The sequence below is a fragment of the Harpia harpyja genome, chromosome 15 (assembly GCF_026419915.1).
Source record: "Harpia harpyja isolate bHarHar1 chromosome 15, bHarHar1 primary haplotype, whole genome shotgun sequence".
NCBI classification, from domain to species: Eukaryota; Metazoa; Chordata; class Aves; order Accipitriformes; family Accipitridae; genus Harpia; species Harpia harpyja.
In genome coordinates, this window is record NC_068954.1 from 761,853 (window position 1) to 787,416 (window position 25,564).

The window sequence follows — 25,564 nt, forward strand, 5'->3', positions numbered from 1 at the left end:
CTCTGTCAGTCAGATCTGGAATTGATGAGTCTGAAGTCAAAGACTGACACCTGAAATTCCAAAATTTGAAAAATTTCACTGGCCCTCAGGAAGGACAATTAAATAGGGTCTGAAGGGTCCCGAGCCAGGTAAGGATTTCAAGCAGCAGAAGTTAAAAGTGTATCCATGTCAAAACCATAACTGGTAACATTTCCTACCTTTATTCAATGTTTTGTGTGTAAGAACCAGTGTGTGTATCACATATAACAAAAAAAGACAGTATTTTTCAGGTGCACTGATTAGCACTGTAATAAATGTCAATATTTCTTTAATTATCATATAATAATGCCTGGAATTAAGCTACTTTTAAATTAGGAATTAATGGGGATAACTACATGATATCTGTCAGTCTTTTTTTGTTATTTTTTCTAAAATTGTAGCTATTGTATTTACATAGCTACAATCTGAACAGCTATTTATTTGCTAAATTTAAAGCTGAGTTTTGCTCTATAACCTGAGAATTTCTAAACCGGTAAGACTGTGTAACAGATACTATTAGTCTTTTGACATTGCTTAGGAATCCCACTGACAGGCCAGGTTGTGTTTCTTTGTGAAAAGAAAATTACAAAGAATTACAACTAAGACTGGACCGACACATGAAGGTAGGCACAAACCAAAGGTTATATTATATATATTAGGTATATGAAACTGAAAAACCATACTGATGTTACATCACACTACACTACAGAGTAGTTGACTATAATCTCTGATTATTATTATTACTATTATTATTATTTTACAGGCATGCTGATGGAATTTTAAGGAGAGATTTAAAAGAAAACAGATAGTTTTGTGGATGTTTGTAGGTAAAGGTTAACATAAAGCATTTCTAGGTGCCAGGCAGGCTGGCATCACAGGTAGCAGACACTGCAGTCAAGACCTTGATATCATAAGAGACAATTGCTTGAAGTTAAACAGAGGGATTGTAACAAAGGAATAGCAACCAAATCCACAGGGAACCCTAGTTCAGTTTATTAAGTGAAACCCCCCACCCTAAATGATAAAAAACGGCTGATGAAACATAGTTGCATAAAACTGTAAAAATAAAAACATCCCAGCTGGCATGCTAGTCCTTTCACTTTTCTCAGATAAGGAGTCAACTGGAAAAAGCAATAAAGTGAGATTGATTCCTTTTTCTGGGAACTTTATTATTTCTCATACAGCAGTTCAGGAAGTACAAGTCATTAGCATTCATTAGAATTGTTTGTTCCTAACAACACACACGCTATTAACGCTTTTTTGCTTAGCAGTTCCCTCTTGATTAACGCTTTTTTGCTTAGCAGTTCCCTCCAGGTGAGAGGGACATTGATTATAAAGTGCAATCTGATTTAATGTAATTCTTGCTTTCTACTGCGTGCCATTTTCACAGAAGCAAAGAAATGCCTCAACAGCTATCTGGACGTCCAGTAGGAGACTCCCATGAACAACCATGTAAAAACTAATCTCTTTCTATTATAACATATCAGGAAGGTTTCAAAGCAACAGAAGCATGACCAGCTTTTCTCACATCGTATTCCTGGAAGAACTATGCTAATACATTTTGTTAACAGCACAATAATGTTACCTGCTCTGTCTTAGCTCTGGTTCTCGGGAGAGACCAAAAGATTTCTCCAAACACTAGTCACACCTGAAGCTACCTACAGTAAGTACCATCCCCGTCTATTAGCAGTGCCACCCAGTTCTCCCAGAAAGACAAACGCTGTGATGGTTTGAAGGGACAGGAGCAAGGTTGTGACCCCCAAAACATATTCTTTCTTTCCTGTTACGACAGCTGATTTAATAAAAGAGATTACTTCTCCCCTGCCACTCTTTAGAAAACAAGGCTACTTGCTGGTAACCATAATTAGGTAACTCCATATACAAGGTTTTGATTATTTAAACTTAAGGTTGCAAATCCACGTTTTGCTCAATACATACACGCACAAATACAAGACACACATCGCAGAAACTGTGAATCAAATCATGACACTTTGCTTTCCTTAGCTAACTTACATGCTTTAGCAAACTGTACATCACTGCAGTCAAATCACTTGTACTGACATTTGCTCAAGGAATGCAGTTGGGTTTTGGATGGAAGCACATACTAGCTCCTAAACTCTCACGAGCCAACAACTGCATCCACATCTGAGACCATGTTGCTGAGGATGTTATGCCAGTTTATCATACTAACAAGAGCTCAGGACAAATTCCAATAATCCTGGGCTATTACCTATTACTGTCACAACCTCCTTCTCTCACAGCAACCAAAACACTGCAGGTACGAGCACCCTGTGGTATACTACATCCAGGATTGTGCACATGTGACGCTACTTTTCCCCAGAATACCACCTGAACACTCAGCCTGCAGAGCGCTTAGTGCAAACGCTGATGGGAGCGTACACCACTGTTCTTACAGCATCACCAGCTCAAGCCATGCTAGGACTTGTGCTCCTGTATGCTGCGGCAGAACACGCTCGTTTTCCACGGGATCCTCTGCCGCACTGCTCTTCGCTTGCCAATGCACTTGGCTGAGGAACTTCAGGACCAACGCTCCTTCCTTGTACCTGCTCCATGCAACGCCAAACCACGGACGATCCAGCACTGCTTAAGCTGACTTAATGATGGAACTACTGTTGCAGAAGGACTGAAAAAGGACTCAGCGATATGACTCAGCAATGTAACTGAAAAAAGACTCAGCAGCAATTTCTGGTCATTGGCAGATGGGTGGCTCCTGAAGGGGAGTTCACAGGGTGGAGACATGTCTTACAGCTGTAATTACTTAGGGTTTGTGCATGAGGACCAGCAGTTCTAGACCAGGACAACTAGAAAGGCCAGTCTAATGTGGAAGAAACCCACAGTGACACCAACCTGGAAGAGGCAATGGTGATTCTGGTACCTTTACAAGAAGAGACAGTTTTACAGAGATGTATGAACAGATTATCTTGCCCGTTCGTTACCTGGATGCAAATAAGGATGAGGTGATATCACTTCTAAAGCAGGTTGGTATTACCACCAGGAGCTGGCTGTCATATTGCTACTACCTTGTGGCACATCAGTGTGGTGACTGCATCTCAGCTGATGCTAGTATAGTACTGATTTAAGAGAAACTATAACCTTTTTACAGATGATAACTAGTACATTTAACAAAACAGATAATGTGTTTTTGACACTCAGAAGCTTGCTGGTTTGTTTGCTAGAAGGCGCATGTGCACATTTCATTCAGTTCCGTCATTATGCATAGACTCGTAGGTTCATCAACGCCAGTAAAGGCCTTATTACGCTTGATGTTGGGATGATACGTCATTTATTTTACTGGGACGACATGGACATTATTCACACCAAAGATGATTAGTGGATTGCCTGTTCTTCCTGTTATTCTAGCAGGTCTTGTTTATCTTTAAGATGACAAGATACAGGATCTCTTGCTACTGTTTTGTTTTTAAGCTTCCTTTCCAGCCAATTTTACTCTGTAATAATCCAAAAGCCAAAGAAGGACATACTCTTCCAGGCTAGTGTATAAAGGAGATTGATTCTTTGTTTTGCTAGTTGAATGAAAAACCTACCAAGTAGTGGCAAAGGAAGATAGATATAGAGACAAACACTTGAAATGCGCTTTGCCTGAGAATCTCAACACTTCTCCTGTTCAGAATCTTCCCATCTGTCACAAATAAGACAAGACTTGGTATATGTTCAATGCAGTACAAGGACACTGCGATGCTCTAAGGGGAACAGAGTCTCTCCCCTACCTGGCATGATGCCAGACATGGCAATAGGACAAAAAGGCACAAGACACAACCATGAAAAGAAAGCGTATCCAGGCCATTGAGGTCTAGTGCTAGCAACTATACAAGTCTACTCACTCTGATAAAGTGATCATTGGATCTAAATGACCAAAACGAAGGGTGGAGTCGGGGGGGAGAAGGTTCAAGAGAGCAAGGAAATGGTTAGGGTCTTCCCTCAGTGAAAGAGGATAAAGCCATTTTGCTATACGCAAAATGCTCTATATTGATAATACATTTGAAATCTTCCCCCCTTGCATTGCAAATTCTCCAAAAATAATAATAAAAATGGGAGATACCATTTACTGAGTTAAAGATTGAGAGCCCACTCCAGCATGCCTCATTTTCAAACTGTTCCTACAGTTTATGTCCCACAAATCTTCAAGAATGTAGTTTGATGGCCTGATCCAGAGCCAGTTTGGCCCCACTTATATTAGTAAATGAAACAGTGCCAGGGAGTCTTCTAATATCCTGGAACGGGATCATCTGCATGTTTAAATTGTTAGCAGACCCTAGCGCAGTTTTGGCCTGAGTGAAATAGCTCTCTCCCAAACAATTCCTGCGAGTAGTTTGGGAGTTAGCAGGGGCCAGGAATGACTCCCAGTAAGCAGTTCAGATGTGGCCAGACTCTTTTGGAAGGTAAGAAAGATCAATAGCATGGATGTGACGGTTCAGAGCCAGCTGGCTTCACTGGCAAAGAACGGTCCCAGGCACATTCAAATTAACAGCATACACAGCACTCTGACGTGATTGAGGGCTTATTCCTTTGACTTTGCATCTTCAGTTTTTCCTCTGATATCAAAGCCGCACAGCTTTTAACCAGAAATCTGCCAGAGGACAGTGTTTGATCACCAGCACTGATCCAGGCAAACCCCTCACATCAGTGGTAGCAGACAGGGAACTGACAATTGTGATTTAACTGATGATTTCTGGCAGTGCTTGATCACCCTGCCCCAGAACCTTGAAGCTGGTTCCTGCAATTGGGTATTTCAGATGACAGAATCGTTGAGGTTGGAAGGGACCTCTTGAGATCACTTAGTCCAATCTCCCTGTGCAAGTTGGATCAGCCAGAGCAGGTTGCCCAGTCAGGTTCCTAATATCTCCAAGGACAGAGACTCCACTGCCCCTCAGAGCAACCTATGCCAGTGCTCAACTACCTCACATACTTCATCCAAAATCAGGCAGCCTTTCCTCTTTACATCAGAGGTTTTGATCAGTCTGATCTGGGATGATCCGCAGAAACAGAGCAGTCTGCACCAAGGTACTCAATAATCTCAAAGGAGTTGGACTCGATGATCCTTATGGGACCCTTCCAACCTGAGATATTCTATGATGATAAACCTACACATGCTCCAGAGGCAAGTGGTGAGCAAGCAGCTGGGAAGACCAGAACATATAAGGTTCAAGCACTTTGTAATGGTCTTTCAGGCCTGACTTTGCACAAGCACTGGCTATTATCTCTCCACAATAGGTATAGGTTAAAGAATGTCTGAAAGTGAAAGCTTTAACTCATGCTAGGCAAGAGAACATAGTTTCAATGAACATATTGATAAGTATTTCAGAGCTTTGCGTGCAAATGGCAAGGACTCTGGGCCAGACAATGTACATAACATGGGCTAAATGTGCAACATAGACATACATTAAATTTAAAGAGGAGGGCTGGCATGAGCAGACAGGGCTACTGTGGAATGCTGTGGGATAGCGAAGCTTCAGCAGTAGTCCACAGAGCTACTTTTAAACAAGATTGGGTGAAAATGGTTTCAAACCTCTTACTTAAACATTGTCCTTGCTATTCCACTCTATGTGCCTGAAGAGTTCAACAATTACTTGAAACAATTCTGGAAGTTAATTGGGTCAGATACCTACTTGCTTTGAAATTCATCAGCTCCGACGTTAGTAGGTCATACCATACGCTTGATAACAGTGAGCACTAGATGGGTGAATTTTCTGTCCAATGTTCTCTCTACTGAACAAAATTGTTCCACTATTTAACAGGGTAATTCTTTTACTGTTATTTGCTGTATGAACTCTTATCCTCTTAATTGCTCAAAAACTATCATTAAGTAGGCGGAAATGCAAGAATTACTTCTTTTGTACAGTGTATTATATATAACCAAACCCATAAATAAGGTCCATTATTTATTATTCAAATCTAAATAATGATCTCCTGCTGCCTTTTCCCTCTGACTACATGCCTGAGTAAGTAGAATGTAAGATCAATACATCTGTTCAATAGGAGGCACTGAAGGCAGACAAATGAAGAAAAGGAAAACCTATTTAAAAATGCAAAAGCTGATAATGAAAAACAAAAGTTCACAACAGAAAGCAAAGAAGGGGGTGCCAGAATTACCTTTTTCACAGAATTGACAGATTGGGGACACAAATAGACTTCGTCTTGGGAAAATGACTGCAAAGGGCACGAGGGTTCATGGCAGTCAGCTAAAGAAGCATCCCTGGTGAGATGCTAGAGCAAAACAGCCAAATGCAATAACCATGTGCAAAAGGAGAAGAGCAGTTTCTAGGAAGTGAGGGGTTTCTGTTGCATTTGGCTCTGTAGAATACTAATGGAATTACTTTCAATTTTAGGAACTACAATCAAGAGGGAGGCTGAAAAGCAGGGGTGGTTCAGCGAAGAAACACAGGAACAACTAAAAGCTGGAAAACATTCTTTCCACAGAGAGAATCGTAATTCCAAACCTCCTATTTAGCAGACAATTATGTGGTGATTTGATGGCATCTTACATATAAATTTGATTTATTTCTAATAAAACCAAACCGCAGTACACAAGCAAAGATGTAACAAATCCAAAGAGCAGAAACTGCAATGAACAAAGTGCAACAAAGCACATGAACTACTCCCATGGCTGTGGCACCCTCTTCATGTTGGAAACTTTAATGCTTTTTATAGAATACCTGATTTTTTGCACAGGAAGTAATTCAAAGAAATCTTCTGATCTCTGTTTTATTTGTGGTTGAGGTTAAACGTCTGTGATGATTCACTTGGACTCCATGAACTCCAAATTAGGAAATAATTGTAGTAACATCTGTGTATATGTTTGGAGCTCTTTTGTCCCAAAATGTGAGGGAAAAACTTCACAGCAGGCAAAGTTTGGAAACTTTTCTTTGTCATAGATATATATATATATGATTTCTTACAATGACTGAAGACAAATCTATGACACAAGAAAATCCATCAGACACAAATGTAAGAATTACCAGCCAAATTCAAGAGGCAAAATATGCAAATTCAAAATTACACTTTGTTGGCAGCTAAGGCCCATGTTCTCAAACAGCTAACGATCAACCACGAGATGCTGCAAGGGAGCGGGTCCCTTCAAAATGACATATTGATGCAACACGCTATTTGTTGCTTTTCCTACTACGCTGTACTTTCTCTTCATGTAATATACTGTATGATAAAATCTCAGAAAGACTGAATTTGCATAGTCACAAAATAAGGTTTGAACAATGCAGTGGGAAGATGCTGCAGCGCATGCAAAACAGACCTCAGAAATAAAATCACTGTATTTTAAGAAGGGTTTGTTCTTTTTCTTTTGGGCTTTTCTTTCCTTTTCACCATCTGTACATCAAAAAAACTCATGGCTAGGTCTGCAGCCATGCTTGCAGCAGCCTTTGTCACCCCACAGAACTCCCATAGAGCAACTCTGGCCAACGTCAAGCAGCCAGAAGATTTAGCCCTTTGGGCAGCTGAGTTTGAATCCTGTACCGTGCATGGCTTGGCTGGACTTGAGTATCAAGCCCAAGATTTCTGATTCCTCTTGGCAGGAGGACTTAGGAGACAATATTTCAAAACGCTCACTGCACTCCAGCTGTAGGCTAAAAACTGAGCTGGAACACTACTTACACCTAAAAAACAGAGGAGGGTTTCTGGCTACTTTGGTAGGAGAATATTTAACGATATTAAGTTGGGGGTTTTTTTTGAGGTACTATGCACAAACCAGAAATATATTAAATCTTTCCTTAGTGGGTTTTGTGGTTTTTTAAATCTTGGGTAGAAGTTCAGATTAAGAAAGAAGAAACTACTTCCCTCCCCCTTTAGAGAAAGTATAAAAGTCTTACTCTACTCTACATCAGGAAACCCTGATAATGAAAATATGCTGCTACAATGAGAAAATTTTAGAGAGAGTTGAATTGTTTGAGTTCCATTTCTGTTCTGAAGCTATTTCAGATTAGATTTCTTCAATTTCAAAGAAAAAGGGCATTCCATCGCACAGGCAGGTAGGACTTGGAACCGAAGCATCTTGGTTTTGTCCAATTTGTGCTCTTGCACAGACACCAATTCTACTTTTAGTGCCAGTGGCACAACTGTTTTCTCCAGCGAGTGTGTGCAACTGCTGTGCTGGTAGTGTTGCATGAGCCACAACAGAACATGACTCACTCTTCTGCAAAAGTAATGGCTGCATCAAACTAACAGGAGTAAATGACTAAACACTTCTTTTTGTTGAAGTGAATAGAGCTAGCTGTACCGGCACTGGGAGCTATGAATATGTGAATGGAGCAACAAAGCTGGAAGCACAGACTTGGAGTACACAATGCTGCGTTATCTACATGGAAATGAGCAGGTCGTGCATAGGAAACATCAGAAACAAACAGACTCTGCACTGGAAAAAAGACATTTAAAAGTGTGACAAATTTAGCTCCAATTCATCCAAAGGCAATTTGCTGCTGTTGGAACAGAGCTTCATTGCACTTGGGGATTACACGATGCAGCTTTCCAAAAAATCAGTTGGCTTGACTTTGCCACAGGTGAACTGGTTCATGAAACCACGTCCTCAGGAGCAACTCCAGACCAGCTGCCAAGACTTTATGCAGCTGCATTCAAGGCAAAAACCACAACGGCTTGGTGCATAGCTCCCAGACAAGTGCAGACATGGCCACAGGGCAACGAAAAATTCCTACCGCTTCTTACCTCACCTCTATTCTAGGCAAGGGCTTATTTTATCTCATCAGGGAGCCAGGGAGAGCAGCTAGTCAGGTTCAGTCTTGAGCTTTGATGTCACCTTTGAGATGCCCCAATAAAATACGAAAAACTCCAGCAAAAAGTGGGAAATTGTTACCCATTATTTCTACCATTAAATAAAAAAGAAAGCCTGTTTAAAGTAAAAATGCACTTTCAGTGGAGAAGGGAGATTTTAGTTTCTGGTACTTACTCAGCTTCTTTTCTGAGCAGGGAACAAAAAAAACCCAAATAGGGGTAACTTGAACTTACAGGACATGCAAACCAACTAATTGTGCAGATGAAACAAACTTCAGAATGGGAAAGCATTTGTGGCCGTCCCTGAACGGCAGAGAACCAGATGTAAAATTCCCTGTAGCCCTTTACCTGTTCCTTAAGCTACCCAGATTATAGTATTGTTCAAATATTTCTAAAGAATTATTGCACTGTAATTAAAAAATGATGTATATGACTGCAGTTTCAGGAAGGCACTGAACACTTACTCTGCACAAACTTTTGTAAAATTCCAAGCACAAGATGACTGTCAGCAGTTCGTCATTGAAACATACTACTTTCTGACAGTGTATCTATAAGAAAAAATCAGCTATTGTTTAAAAATAGCTGCTAACACTTCTCCAGTGAGAGCACCAAGGGCAAATACATCCATGGGTATGCTGAGCCAACATTTTTTTTCCTATAAAAAGGGAACATAACTACTGTAGTATTAAATTGTATCTCAACACCCCATTCTGGTGCAAATCATGTGAGCAACTTTCAAGAAAATTTGCATGTATATATTACAGATTAATTACTCCTTTGTTTTCTTTGTTATTTTAAACAGTAGCAAATAGCCAATTCCTGCTCTTATACTATTCAAGAGTGTTTTTTTACTTGTGGACTAGGAATGAGAAACGTGGTCTCTGCTTCCCTTTAAAATTTTGAACTAAGTTTTCTACATGCCTTTATGGAGCTTTTACATCTGTTTAACTGTGACTAATTTTCCTAATGCCACTTAATAGTAAACCAGCCAAAAACTATCTTGATGCAAAGGAAGGCAGAAAAAATAATTAACAACATATAATCCAACAGCAATTTAGGTTAAAAATGTATAATCCAAAAATAGCAGCCTATATATTTGCCAAAGGGAAACATTTTAAACATGTTTGGATACGATAATGTTTCACTACCTGACTCATTACTAAAGCTGGGATAACAACCTCCTGTCATTCAGCCTGGCTTTGCATTACCATGCGCCTGGGTGAGGGGACTCAAAGATTTCATCTTTTTGCTCCGTCCTCTTGAAAACTGCAGATTTAGGTTATTTTAGCAGCAGGAATGATGAACAGACTATTTTAATTTTACAGGGTTTGCCGTAATTTAAAAAATAGTTTAAGGTATATGCTTCTGTTAAGATGATCAGAAAAAAACGAAACATGCTAAGAAGTTAAAAACCAATCACAAACCTGAATATAAATACAGATATTTGAGATTTTACCTAAAGACGGGTACCGAAGAAAATAAATCCCTGAGCACTATAACAACACCTAGCGAAAATATATACAATGTATTGTTTCTGGGCAATTTTAGAACAAAGTCTTCACTGTTTTTTTTGTGTAATTGCCAATGTTTTTTATGCAGTATCTCTAACAAAAACAGTAAAGAGCATTCTTCAGCTGGCTGCTGTCTCTAGTGTGTAAATGGAACAGCAGTAACAGTTCAGAGACACTGACACAAATATGAGCTCGTTATTATGCCTATTTATTTCCAGTAATTTGCAATACGCATATTACTTATGATGACAAGATGTCATGGTAAATTCTGCTGTTTTCCACTAAAATGTCACAGGGGTACAAATGATCTATGAATAACAATTCTTATTGTAAACAAGGCATCAAGTGAGATATTACTTCATAATGACTTTGTTCTTGCCCTGTTCAAAAATGACTAACAGGAAGGATGGAAACGAAGCATTCGGCAAGTTACCCGTTCCAGGCTGTTCAATAAGACATCCCATGCCGTGTCCCTCTCTCAGATGTTCCTGCAATCTGTTTACAACAGCCAGGAACAAATAAAACCTGACAGCACGGCCACGCTGCCGCTCCTCACGGGCATCCCTCTCGCTAGTCCATAACAGCTCCCCGCAAACCACCACCAAAAAACCCAGGGTTACGTTTCCAATAGCATTCAGAGAAGTTAACTCTGCCTTAACAGTGCGCTCCTGCATCCCGACAGCGTGCAAAGACCTGGCTAACGTTTTCGTGCTAAAGCAACAAAACGGCGAGGAATGCAAATCCAGCAAACCTTTGTGGTCCTGGCGAACGGCTCTCCGGTCCTCCACCGAGCTGGCATCCCGACGCTCAGCATCCCGATGCGCGGCACGGCGCCGTCTCCAAGGAAACGGAGCCGCCACGTGACCCAGCATCTCCTGGGCACAAGGCATGTTATCCGACAAAATGTTCTTGGGTTGGGTAAGGCAGTCAAGGATGGATTGTCCAGCTACAAAAGGACTGAGGGCTTTCTTTAATTTTTTTTTTTTCTTTTAAATCTAACCCATTTTGATCTGTTTGGAGGTGAAGGGACAGACGTGCCCATTACCCTGTCAGCCAGAAGCAGCACACCAACCCATATGTGAAGTTTTTTAACAAGCAAACTACACTTTATATTTCACTACACTCTTCCCCTTGAATCAATTAATATAAAAGTGCAAAACTTACTCTTCAAAATACAATATTCATCACAAGAAACATAAATGTAACACAGGAAATGCCACACCGAGATGAAAAGGCTGGCTTTCAGAGGAAGAATATTGTTATGGCTCTCTAACGAGGCTGCTCGCAGCCAGCCACGGCATGTCCCATGTGGATTAAAGAGAGTACAGAATAGTTTCTCTCCTTTGTAAAATTCTAGGTTCCTAGTTATTTGCCATATAGACATCTGTGATTTTAAAGTCTTCAGTGGATCAGACTTCTTCCTGTTCCAACAGGATCCCAGGCTTCAGCAACTTCAGTAAATCTAAGACTTTAATACTTGCAGTATTAGTAGCTGATCTCCTGCTGCCCATAGATAAAGGCTACAGAAGAGCCACTGACATCGTGTTCTCTGCAGCACTGAGGAGCTAAGGAAATTTAAAAGGAAAAGAAGGAAGCAAGAAGGGGAAGAGCAGCAGGGAGGAAGGAACAGAAATAAAGACTGACTAGAATATAAGCACAGATCTAACCAATATACACACACTAAAATGCAAACTCCTGTACATTTTGAACTAAAAGAAAAATTAATAGGACTTATAAATTGTAAGTATAATAGAGATTATTCCACCATGTAATCTGACCTCTTGCATATAAAAAAACAACAACAAAAAAATTAAATTTCACTCACTTACTCCAGCACTGAGGCAAGTTATTTAGCTTTGTCTAAAGCCTAATTTCAGTAAGTTTATCTAAGGCATCAAAGAGAAAAAGTCACGACAACTTCCCTTGGTTGTTTATTCCATTACTATCTTGATCATAAAAGGTAGATTCTTAACTGAAATTTGTTTGGCTTCAGCATCAATAGCTGAAGCATTAAAAACAAGTCTCAGCTCCTTTCTCAAGTGTAAAAGGAGGTATAACTAATGCTCCATATTCTGTCCCAGAATAACAGCATTATTTCCAGAACCATGACTGTGAATACAAGTATTATAAGATGTTAAATTATTATTAAATAAATATTGGCAATATCCCATAACTTGATGACATAACATAGTACCTTGATAATATCGCATTGTCTAGGAACAGGTGAGAGCTGCTTACTAATACTGTAAAAAGATCATTAGAAGATTGATATACCATATGAATAAAAAAGAATTCAAAATAAAAAAAACAGAGTTATAATCTCACCACTTCGAGTTTCCTATTCATTTTGCTGGTTAATATCATAATAACCTTCTACCAGCCTGAAATCAAGAAGAGATTTCTCTCAGCCAGCAAGCAAAAAGCGCACGTACTCACAGCATACCACAGAAACAAACAAGAAGAATTCAAAGTAAAGAACAATTTTGTTCTGTCATGGAGAATGAGGACAGCTGCAGTCAAAACAAGCATATCATCCAAGCCTCTCTACTCTGAACACTTCAATTATAATACTGGCCAAAATGCTTCAGGAAAAAAAAAAAAAAAAAAGCCCACAGTAAATATCAATACCCTTTACAGGGCCATTAGGTTGCAAGGGATGCCAGTCCCCAACATTAAAGGCTGTTACAAAATTTGGTGGAGAGCTGTTACATGTTAATCCAGATGAGCACGTCGCCTGTGTAAAGCAGCAAAACGATTTATGAACCAAACATTAGGAAATTGCCCTGTCCTCCAGGAATAGCTTGCTTTCAAGAAAAGCATGTAAATCCACCAAGAATCCCTCTCCTGGCATGAGATACGGATCTCTCGCACATGAGGCAGCTCTTAGTCTGGAGTCCAACCTGCTACACACACTGGGAATGAATTTCAGTCTAAGACTATTAAGAAAATGTTCACGGGGTATCAGTCAAATCAAACCCCCAGTGTGGAGATACCTAAAACCATTTTAATCCTGAAGAAGCAATGATCAAGATGACTACAGAAAATACAGAAACATGCTTGCTTCACTGTGAAATGAAGGAAAATTCAATGTAGCAGGTGTTGTATTCAAATGCAAAACCTAACAGAATACCAAAATCAAGGAAAATGTGCATTTCAAACATGTTTAACTTTATAACCCTTTCATAAAAAAAAAGATGTCATCTGTCTTCTGTTAAACATATTTACATTTTTTAAATGTATATTTATGCAATTTTGGTAAAAAATGCCTATAATGTGACAGAAGCAGATACCATTCCTCAGCTGTGACAGAATGAGCATGAAAGTTAAAAATAAGCCATCGTATTCCAGCAAAATAAATTCGTACCAAATGCTGACGCAGATCTTAGGAAAATACAGCAATTTTCAAAGAATGCAAAAAGATAAAAAGAACAGGAAGCCGAAACCTCACAACCGCGTGCCAGCATCTCATCAATGACGATAATTAAGACATGCTTTTCAGTGTCTCGCATCACCTTCTTCAAATCATGGTGGCACCAGCGCAAGCGTGGAAAGACTCTTGCTGAGCTCAGGCGGGTGCGTGCGGGATCCCCGCAGCAGAGCTCGCTAATCTACCTTTCGAGCGGGCGATGCCGTGCTGGTGTTTGCACACCAGGCTGGGGGGAAGCGCACGTGGCCACCGTGGGGGAACTTTGAGCTCTTCAACCTGGGAGGTGTAAACACGCAACTCCTTGCTCCGTGGGAAGCTGGCTGGCTGTTGCTGTTAATCACGCGTACCAGCAGAAACAGTGGCCGTGAAGGGTGGGGACTGGAATCGCTTCTAGTACAAAAGTTCAGAGGAAAAAAAGAAAGCGGGCAACATGTTCTTGTGAAGTTGTACACACCACGCAGACTCACCTATGTGTGTGCGTGCGTACACAGACACACATCCCTGCAACGAGAAAACCTCCGAGCTCCCAATGCAGAGAGCAAGTTTCTCTTACCTATTCCCGATTACAACCCGTACCAACGGGGGAGAAAGGTACTCGCACACCTCGAGGTCTTAGTGCTCTCCGTTCCTCACGTTACTCCCATTTCAGATGGGAGAGAATTCTCTCAATTTTCCAGTTTATCTTTTTCTCATCCACTAAGCACAGAAAGGTAACAGGTTGCTCTCTCTCCTGTTCCCGGTAATCAAAAGGAATTGTCAGTAATTTACATGCTGCAGGTTCAGGACACTGAACCTGTACAAGAGGAATCTCCTCGCCCTCCCCACCCCGGCCAAGGAAGTACTCGTGTCTGTCCTTTCCTGCTGCTGCCGCGAACGGCACCGAGGGTCACTGAATCACAGGATGGTTTGGGTGGGAAGGGACCTCTCAAGGTCATCTAGTCCAACCCTCCTGGAATGAGGGAAGGGACATCTTCAACTAGATCGGGTTGCTCAGAGCCCCGTCCAACCTGACCTTGAATGGTTCCAGGGATGGGGCAGCGACCACCTCTCTGGGCAACCTGGGCCAGTGTCTCACCACTCTCAGCGTAAAACATGTCTTCCTTATACCTAGTCTGAATCTATCTGATGCAGGGTGCTACTGCACCCCCGAACACGCTGCCCTGACACCCCACGCGTGATGGGATGAGAGACCGAGGAGCTCTGATGGGCCAGCGGGTGATCCCTCAGCCCTGCCCTCACCCTCCCTCCTCACCTCCCATCCCCACAAGACGTCCGCGGGAAGCGCGTGGGACTTTTCCCCGGCACACCGTCCCAGCCACTGCCACGCTGCAGCCGCTCCAGCCTCCCTCGGCTGGCACGGCCCAGAGCAGCATCCCAGCTATGCTAAAGGGATGAAGTATTACAGGGAGGGCACGCGTGCTTTCAACTTCCTTTTCTAAGGGAAAAACGTCCTAAAGCCCAGCAAATGCTACAGCACCAACAGCTGTTATCTCACAGCCGTAGCAGTCTCCTGCAGCAGCGTCTGCTGAGCCGTCCGGCACGGCCGTGTGCCCGCTGCGGCAACGGCATCACCGCTTCAGACACCCCGGCTGGCAGCGGCAGCGCTCCCGAGGCTGCTCTAGATCAGAGCGAGCTGCGGCTGCTTCGCTCGACGCCGGAGGCTTCAACAGTTCCCTAGCACAACTTCGGGGTTTGGATGCTGCCACAACGGGTTGACCAGTTTCGTTGCCCGCCCCGAGCCTCCCCCGCTTTATGAACCATCTTTTACCCGTGCTCTGTCGCCAGTGCGAAGCACTGCACACCACTGCTGCGGTACCCACTAACCACAGCTGCTGGAATTTGCCATAAAGTTTGTGGCTTACTGCTACAAAACTGAAAATATGAACTACATGATATCAACAAAGTCTTTTTAAATGGATTAAGGACTGTTACGTCTCAAAAACATCTGTCAGTTTGTCATGTTTGAAAATAAATGATCTTAGTGGTTTTTACAGCTACTATAAAAGATTTGAGACTTTTAATTATGGCTTCAAAATACACAGAAAATGAGCCTTGATAAACTGTATTTTAATACTTTGTTTTAATATTATCCTGTATTTAAATAAGACCAGATGTAAAATTATACATCTAGGACATAAAAATGCAGAGTAGATTCAGAGAATAGCGCTCAATTTCCAAAAGCAGTGACTACAAAAAAGGATTACAGACCACAGTGGACAGTGAAGGCAATTTGTTGCAGGCAGAGCTAATCTGATCCTTGAACATACGTATACGGAAATGTATTAGTGTTTAGGTAGAGAAATAAAAACAAAACAAGGGCTGGAAACAGAACATAGTTTAAGAGAAAAAAAAATGGAAATAAAAGACTATCCATTCAAACAAACCACTATTCGAGAAACTGGGCATTTATAACCTCTGGAAATCAAGAGTGAGTGCCTTTACGGAGGGTAACCTTTCCCAAATACAAAATACTGGGCTCAGTAGAGAAGGAAGGTGGTGACATTTAATGATCAATGAAATACAGAAGGTCAGACCGGCTGATTTAATGTTTTCTGACCTTAACTTCTATAAAAAGTCATCTTTGATGCATGTTTGCAATAAATACTGGCAACCTAAGCATATTTCTCCTTCCTTTCCTTTCTGTTCACCTAGATTTTATTTAATACATTTAAGAAGCCAATTTGGATCGGCAACCCCTGATTCAAATGGAAAGGATCTACATTTTCTTGAAGGTTTTGGAGGCCACAAACCTTTTACAGGAAGGTTTTCCAGAAAACTTCCCTAACTGGAAGAAAAACTGTGATTTGTTTGCAGTTGTCACTAACGTTCAACAGTTGGACAGACAAGCCTCATATCAAGGATGAAGGAATATAAAAATATTCCTAATCAGATCAGTCTCTGCTCCAATCTAGAGTGAGGTGGTTTCAGCAGCAAAGCGATCTGTAACACTTCACAAAGCTGCTCTCCAGAAAACACCAGCCCTGCTCTACCAGCAACATCAGAGGGGACTTCCCCACCTAGTCCCTTTAGGATCGGCTAATGGACCCCAGTACCGACCCTCCTCCACCCCAAAACTGCCCATTAACCTCTACCTTTTGCTTCCCTAACCTTTAACACTTTCCAGTCCATCAAAAGACCTTTTTTCCAATCCCATGGTAACTTCTTTTCTTTAATAGCCTTTGACAAATTATCCAGACACACAAAATCTACTGGATTCCCTTTATCCGTGGTCCTCCATCGAGGACTGTCACTCTCACCTAAGTCCAGTCACTGAGTGAGGCTGGATTAATTTGTCTGAGAGGAGCTGGAAACCCTAAGTAATCATAACTGTCATATATAAAACTTACTATAAAATAGGGTGGGGTTAGGCTCCTAAGGGTTTCCATGCAGGAAACAATAGCCAAGCATTTTGTTTTGCTCTATAATTTATTGCAATGGGCATGCCCGGCAGTTACGTACAGTTAAGCAAAATTCAACATGACATTATTTTTCTTGCTAGGAGTATTGTTTTTTGAGATATTTAAAACAGAGCAGTTTAAAAGGACGAACAGATGCAGAGTAATGCGCAAGTTAAGACATTAACTTGATAGCCAAAGATCACGTGGTAGCCACAGCTGAACGATGCCCAGGGACAGGGGGCCACGATACTCGAGATCCAGTGGCCAGCATCAGCCATGTACGTTCCTCTCCCTTCTCTCTCCTGGGGAAGGAGCACTAGGGCAGCTCACAAGAGCATCTCCTTTGAGCCACACAAGCACCTTGGGTGTACCGTACCTCAGACAACGAGGTGTCTCAGCACCTCTAAACCTCAGAGCTTTCTGGCAACTGCAAGAAGAAGAAACGATTTCCACTAAAAGCCACCTCACAAAATTAGCTACCGATGTTTCAGCCCCACTGTTAGCACTGCAGAGGCAATAGGCAGCCTGGGCCAAGAAATATGCAGTTTTATAAGCAAATCAAAGTTTTGGTTTCCACTGTAATCCGCATATTTTCCAAGCTTTTCAGTAGAGCTGTCCATAGCAGTAGATAAAGGGATATGATTTTTGATAGGTCATTGCTCCCTCCAGGGTTTTGAGCTGAAGCAATGAAAGAGACCCAAAATCACTGCTGCCTGAGGAAGTGTTTGTGGGCAAAAGAAGGAAACAGTCAGTAAATAGTTTTTGTAAAACAACATAAAACTTCTGGCAACGTACATCTGATGGTCCAGAAACACCTCTGTAACCTGCGAAGTGGTATTCTTCATGTAACTCTTCACAAAGATCTTACAGAATTTATTTTCATGTGCAAAGGCAAACCTTTTACACATTATCACTGCAAAAATTTCTGGGAAGAAATATATTCAGTGTCAAACCCAAATCTCTTCCCAAATTGGTCATACCACTGCTGGCAGAGAACAAAAAAAGTCATTGTGATTTCTTATGGGAAGCAGGCGATGCAGAACCATGCTCCATTTTAAATTCAGCAATTTCTGCCTTTCTCAAAGACTTAAGCCTACTCTCTTGGTCTTTTGAACTCGGGTCAATCTATGAAGTGTCATTTTGCTAGAAACAGGATCTAATTCAAATTCTAACTTAATGTGACATGTAAATAAAATAACATAACAGGCAAGAAGCCAGTCCACAGGCAGTTTTCCCCATTTAGACCCCACTGCTACACCGCTCTTCCATCGTAAAGAGAAATTGTACTTTCTTAACAGCCAGGGCATGGCTGCATTGCACTGTGTACAATATATACAATATACAGGCTGGCTAGCATGTGTCAGCCACATCATCTTCTATGCATACAGAGCGGAGTATTTCCCCCCTCTTCACTGTATCGAAGTAGCATATTAGCAATATTAGTAAATATTACTGATAGCATTACACACTCTCCCATTAGCAGGCAGCTCTCTGGAGGGCTGAGCCTAGAGCTGACTGCAGCACCCACCCACGTCTGGGACTTGCTGGTGGGGATCTAGGGGTGGGCTTGCAACTGTGCTGCAAATCCCTGAGCACCAGGAGAGTACTGCCGCATCAGCCGGGGATGGCGAGGGCTCGCACAAGGGAACCAGCTACGGATCCACAGCCTCAGCAGCCTGCTGCGGTTTGCAGCAGTTCGTAGCTACGCGGCTTGCCAGCGGAGCTGGGGCGATCAGCAGAACCCACGTGCCCCCAGCTTCCCTTTGCGGGGGCAGGGGGCAACTTTTATACATCAGAGATTATTAGTCCCTTCCGATATTGGCCTTGGCTGACCACCAGGAAAGCACATTAACATAAGCACAATATGGCCCCAACTTTATCTTTTGTCAGCCCGGCCAGCAGAAGCATGAACACTTTATGAATCCCTACAAACAGCTCCTCATCCCATTTTCATTTATCTGCTGAAGGCTTGAAGAAGCATCTCCAGTCCCCTAACATAGGAAAGTTGATTTGAAGCAATCCATAGTCCCTTATCTTTCCGTGGCCTCACGTATTTGTCACCTGGAGAGACTCTCAGCAGACAGACTCCCTTTCTGCGAGCCACCGGAGTGGGACGTACGTTTTCTCTTCAGCTGTCACCAACCGTGGCATAACTCATTAGCACAAACCCACCTTCGATAGTGTCACGCTGAACTCCCCCAAGCCGTGAAGAGGAACGGCTGCGGAGGTGACACATGCCACATTCCGCCGCATCTCCCGCGAAGACACCGATTTCTCACAGCGAGGAGAGAGGAGCGGCTCGGGGCAGCGGCATCACCTGCCGTAGCTGAGCGTGACGCAGCCCATCTGTCACCGCAGCAGCAGCCGTGCCACCGAGAACGACGGTGTTTAGCGACCGCACGAGAACACCTAAGCACTCTAATGTTTACTGTAGGACGATACCGGTAGTGGTAGCTTTTGCTGGCACAGTTATTTCGGTTAAGAACAGTAATTTTTCATGTCCTGTGCAACAGGGTTGTGTCACCGAAAGGATCCATCTCGGCTAACATTTTAAAATAAAGGCTGTAATGGGAGGGGTTTGCATTTGATGGGTCCAGAGCCAGGGGAAAATGATCATGTTATAACCTGAAATAGCACCGCAGTGAAGGAAAACTTTAAATGATTTCTCCGAGCAAAACTGATCCATGTCAAATACCATCTCTGTTTTACCAAATATAAGCTAAAAAGAGGTTTTAAATGCCTATTATTTTTTTCCATCATATAGACTGTAATTCCTTAAAAAGGGGGAGCCTTTGGAGCCTGTGGGTTCCAGCAATCGTATTCAGAAAACCAACACCTAAGGAAGAGAATGATTCACACAGAATTACTCTATAGCAGCCAGGAAACTTCCACCTAGACACGGCTTACAATCTGGAGGAGGATGCAGGGAGAGAGATAAGGGGGAGAGAAGCAGAATGCACCAAAATAGCAGGAAATAGCAGAATTTCTATTTTTTATATTACTGACCCAGCACAGCTGCAGGAATGCAGGTAAAAAGAGGCAGAGGTAGTTTCAGAAACACTCACTTATTTTTGGAAATGTAAGTAAAGCAAACCCATGAAAGCATATGTATGGTGCTCTAGCAGTGGATTCTGTAAAACTCCTGACTCTGAGACTACATTAAAATTTTTGTATGCATTTTTCATATCTCATAAAGCTATAAGGAAACACTGTACTAATGGAGGTTCTGTCAAACAGAACATAAGACTGACTGGAGTTCTTATTTGATTTAAAATACTCTCCTCTTGATTTTAAAGTTTCAGTGGTGGAAATCCCCCCCCCCCTTTTGATTTTGGTAATCTATTCTAACGATTATTTACTTACATTCACTATTAAAAACATAGTTCTTATTTTTATTCTGAATTTGTCTAGCTTCAACTTCTGATCTGTGTCTTTTTGTTAAGCCTATCTGCTACAGCTCCCTAGGATTACATTTAATTTCCCTAGGATAGATATTTTTAGAAATATCAAATCATTCCTTAACGTCTGTGTGTTATACTTACATTACTTGAGTCTTTGGATGTAAAAGCTATGCATCTTCCCATACTTATTTCCAGTCCTTCAATTGTTTTCATTGACCTTCTCAAACCCTTTGGTCTTTCAACATTTGTCTTGATTGTGGGTGCTGTAACTACGGAGTTTTCTGACAAGGATCCTGCCACCACCAAGCACAAAGGGTAAACTCTCCCATTTGCACTCTCAGATCTTGTTAGCATCCTTGGTTACAAAATCGCCCTGAAAATGCACATTCAGCCAATTGCATACCATGACCTCCAAAAATTTTTTGAGTCATTCTGCCCAGCATACTGTCCTTTTAATCTTCTTCATTCCTCCAATATTTTTGTCATTTGCCTATCTAGCCTATCAGTAGGGATTTTATATGTTTTCCTCCTGCTCATGAAAATGAATGTTAATAGCACAGAAGCTAGGCTTGATCTCTGCAGGACTCCGCTTGAAAACACACCCTATTCAGCAACCTTCTTTTTGCAGTTATATTGAGGACAACGAGCTAAACAATTTTTTTTCCAACCTGCTGTATATATGCTGTATTGATCATTGTTTTCTAAATTATTCAATACTCATAATAAATGCATTATGCCAACAATATCACTTTATTAATCAAAATTAATCTCATAAAAAAAGATACAAACTGAGCCTGACTACACTGAATTGTCAAAAGCCTATGCTTGATTGGCATGAGTTACCTTTTTATTTACTGATCAACAAAATAGCTTATCTACTGCTCAATTATTTTATTCACCATCAAAGTCATGTTAGTAAACACAACATGTCAGAGATCGCCCTGTTTGACCTCATTCCCTGCCCCCCCCGCCTTGAAAAAAAGAAATGAGATCATATGCATTTTCTTCCAGTGCTCTGGGAACTTTCCAATGCTCCAAGACATCAACAATCAGCAGTAAGTATCCAAATTAATAAATTCTTTCAAAACGCAGTTTAGACTGAAAACAGACAGTGCAATTCAACATCCTTTTGGCTTATCTCTGGAAGCTAAGTATCTCACCAACAGCATATTGCACAATTGCTGCCCCCCTGCCAAACCACAACCTGAAAACTATTCTCCAATAACTTTTAAACCATTAGTTTACATTCTTTGCTACCCATTTTTGTCTCTTCTCCTTCCCTTGACAAGTATAGCTATTTTTACTTCCCTTCCAAGCCTTGTTTTCCCTGGAACATTTGGCCAAGTATTCTTAAACTGTTTCTAGTTATTAATATTTTTACGTTCACATTATTTACTCAGCTGAAGTCGATTTTAATTTTGCAAGACAGTCTCCTTTAAAGCATTTGTTAGATGCCGATGTGCACCTCGTTTACATGAAACAAATGTAATCAAGTCATGATCACTGACACCTAAATAATGAGTCATTGTGGCCCTGAGCAATTCCTCTTTGTAAGTTGAGTTCTATTAAAGAATCTCCTCTGGCTATGTCACTTTTCACGCTTAAAAACTGTGGGGTTTTTTTGTGTGCCTTTTTTTTTTTTAATTTTTTTTTTTTTTATTTCAGTGGTATCACTTACACAGAAAACCCCAAACATCTTATATCACTTATATAAAAACCCAGTAGGTCTTTTTTGTCCTATGTTAATTTTATTTTCATATGATTGTTTGATATAAATCACCTACTTACATTATTTTTACAGCAGACCATTATCTGTTGTTCCCGCAGTCATCCTTGTAGAATTAGTCAGTATTTCCCAATACCTTGGCTTCTTAGGGCACTTTTTTTTTCTTTTTTTTTTTGTAAATTAAAGCTGGCAGCACAGAGCAGATGTCTCCAAGTTGTCTTGCTGCTGCCAAGCGTGTCTGGGCAGCAGTCCCAGTCACTGCAGAAGGTGCTGTACCCCCACCCGCATGTCCCCAGGGCCACACACTCCTGCCAGGCTGCCCAGGCTGCCTGCAGCACCCCCCGCTGCTGGGGCATGCGACTGCCTCCGGGCTCAGGAAAAAGGCAACGCCGGGTTTGTAAGCCGAGGTATAGGCTGTTACTGATTGGAAGCAAAAAGCAAGCTCGGAGGCACTTCTCTACCAGCACCTTCAATGGGTCATGTATTAAAAATAAAACCACAAAAGTAAGCCACCCACTTTTACCATTCCTTGTCTAGCTGAGGACTGAAACTTGTTTAATCCATTAACAAATTATTAAGTCCTAGCAAAAGAAGTAATTTATCAAACTTGGTAATCTGTGTCAGAAGTAAAACGTCTCGTAGTTTTGGGATCAGTTTCCACAGCCTTCCTTCATGCAGGCAGTCACAATACCATTGCTGTAATTGTTTTCATACACTGTACTTATGCAATTACTTAATTTTTTTTTTTTATAGAAGTATCGCATTGTAAACTACTAATTTTCTCTTGTGAATGTTATTGCGTTTCAACATGGAAGCAGCACAGAGAAAAATCTAAAAAGAAAAATGTGAACAGATTCACGATCTGATAAGATTTTAAACATGAAATTGTTTTCTACGAGGCTGAGCAGCACCCTTACTACAGAAAAAATAGATTTAAAGCTAAGTGACAAGCTCCACAACACATCCTGGCCAAGGCATGGAGCTAATTCTGTGGACAATGTACAACCTTGTCCTTGTGGGTCTGATAAGCCATTCATTTAGGAGAACACAGACTTCAGCTCTGAAATGAACAGTAGTAAACAGATTTTTTTTTTTTTTTTTAAATTTGAGTGCAATTTCACAGAGAAAATCAGAACAATTATATCCCATTAAATCACATCAACTCCCCTCAGTGCACAGGACTAAAGCAAGCATTATAAAAGTTGGTAAATATTCAGTGATGCAAGAACTGGAAAAAACAACCACACAGCTAAGCAGAAATTGGTAAAGCTCAAAACTATGTTGTTAAGGAGTCTAGCATTGCAACTACTCTTCCATGTCAAGTTATGGATCTTCTATGCTTTTCACAAAAGAAAGCCACACGAGTGTTTTACCATGCTATGATAAGCTTTACAATTCTCACCTTTCCAATATTTTGACAAGCTAGCCTCCAGCTTTTTCTTAATGACTGCCACAACTGTTAAAAGGAGTGTATAGAAGAGCCAGTCAATCAAAATCATACGGCATTAGGAAAGGCCAAAGCAGCACATCCTAATATTTAACTGTCAGAGGTTACAAGACATTCAGATTTGATACCTTGGTTCTCCATTCAGAAATTGTGACAGAGAAAACAGTTCAAGAAGAATCTAGTATTTATGACGTCAAAAGAAAACTGGAAGAACATCAATTCCACTTACTCTCAGAACTGCAAACTACTCAATACGCATGAAAATGGGAGTCCTCCATTTTACATAAATTATATCCCTTTGCTTTATTCCTCTCTCCCTATTCTTCTCTATAGCACGTGCTTAAATTTAGATATATAAAAAGACTGAGACTTTTTCTCAAGACTCTGTAGGACATTAAACCAGCTCTATTTGGAGGCTTTGTTTATTATATATATACAATAACAGAAGTTGTTTGGGGTTTTTTTTTGTCTCAGGTTTTACTTTTGATGTGAAGACTGGCAAATTGGGAAAGCAGACTGATTTCAAGTCTGTTCAACAACAGTACAATGGTATTTAGTTAAAATCATTCCATCGGTTTGATAGTAAGGTCAGAATGAAAGGGTAACAATAATGCCATTGAGCAGAAAAACACAAACCTCTCAGTAAGACAAGTAAGAACGTAAAGCCAATGCTCCCAGGCAGCAGCAACAAGCTAAACCATGCTACCGCTAATATTAGGCAACATTAACTTGCAAGTAAATGTGTTTAAAATTGTATAAACAAAACAATGTTAGTCTACAATAAGTAAGAAAATAGAGTCTGCTCCAGTATGGTGATGTGCAAAAGGTAAGATTGATTAGTACTTTGAAATGCTAATAGATGCAAGTAGAATATACAGTCAGGCCTTAGTTTAACTACACATAAACATATTCTGTATCTCGTTTCTTGTTAACAAGATATTCTTAACAAAACAATATGTTTCAAATAATTTTTCAGAGAAACACAACAGTTATATCATTGCAACTTTATAACTTCTAATCTAAGGGCTCCTTTCTGCTAACCTATTTCAAAGTGAAATACAGCCACAAATACCTTGCTTTGTGTCACTGATTAAGCGAAAAATAGATTAAAATAGATACTCACACTATATGTGCAAGATCAAGTGGCTTTTCTGGCTGCTCAGGAAATACAGGACGAGGTGGTTCTCTGCTTGGTACACAACCAAGTGATTTACTAATTGCATGGCTCAGCTTCTTTGCAGGTGATTTCTGTTTTTGAAAAGAATAACAAAAATGAGTTGACTATTACAAAGAGCAGGGTAATATGTGCAATCAGGTAACAGAGAAGTGTAAAAAAATGCATAGTACTAGAATATTCAGAAATATCTGGTTATATTAATACCATACCTGAGAAACTAGTACAGACACTACACATAGGTGAACAAGTTTTGTGTGTGGGTTTTTTTGTGCTATAATATTGAAAAATGAAGCAGTTTAACAAAAGTATGTAAGATGAAGAAATAAACCAATTGTCTGGTCTTTCTATCAGGAATTAAATCAAGGGGCAATCCTATCCAATTAAGGGATTTCTTATACTTACTCACAATGTCTTCTGAACACAGACATTGTATTTTGAGGGGAGGGCAGGGGAAGAACAAAGGACCTGGTGCATGAGCAGGTAAATAACCTGCATGCACAGGCTTACCAACTGCCAGCACCGCTTTCATTTCCCATCTATTGGAATCAACAGACAGTTGGCGCTATGCCCCCTCCCTCTGTCCTTTGCAAAGGCAATTGTTTTTGAAAAACAACTTTCAAATTTTTTGTTCATTATGGGCAAAGCCAAGGTGAACCGTAGTGTTAGATATGAATGACCGGTTTC

General features: G+C 40.9%; 1 protein-coding gene across 8 annotated transcripts in view; it reads right to left on the reverse strand.

Annotated features, from left to right (window-relative positions):
* The window catches only part of DTNB (dystrobrevin beta), a 214,487-nt gene that overhangs the window by 119,133 nt on the left and 69,790 nt on the right, over nucleotides 1-25,564 (reverse strand). For all 8 annotated transcript variants that reach the window (XR_008238481.1, XM_052809547.1, XM_052809548.1 and 5 more), the window contains one exon: nucleotides 24,827-24,951. Coding sequence is in view for 7 of the 8 variants with exons in the window: in XM_052809547.1 (XP_052665507.1) it covers nucleotides 24,827-24,951 (125 nt within the window). In the remaining variant the exon portion in view is untranslated. The remainder of the gene's footprint in view (nucleotides 1-24,826; nucleotides 24,952-25,564) is intronic.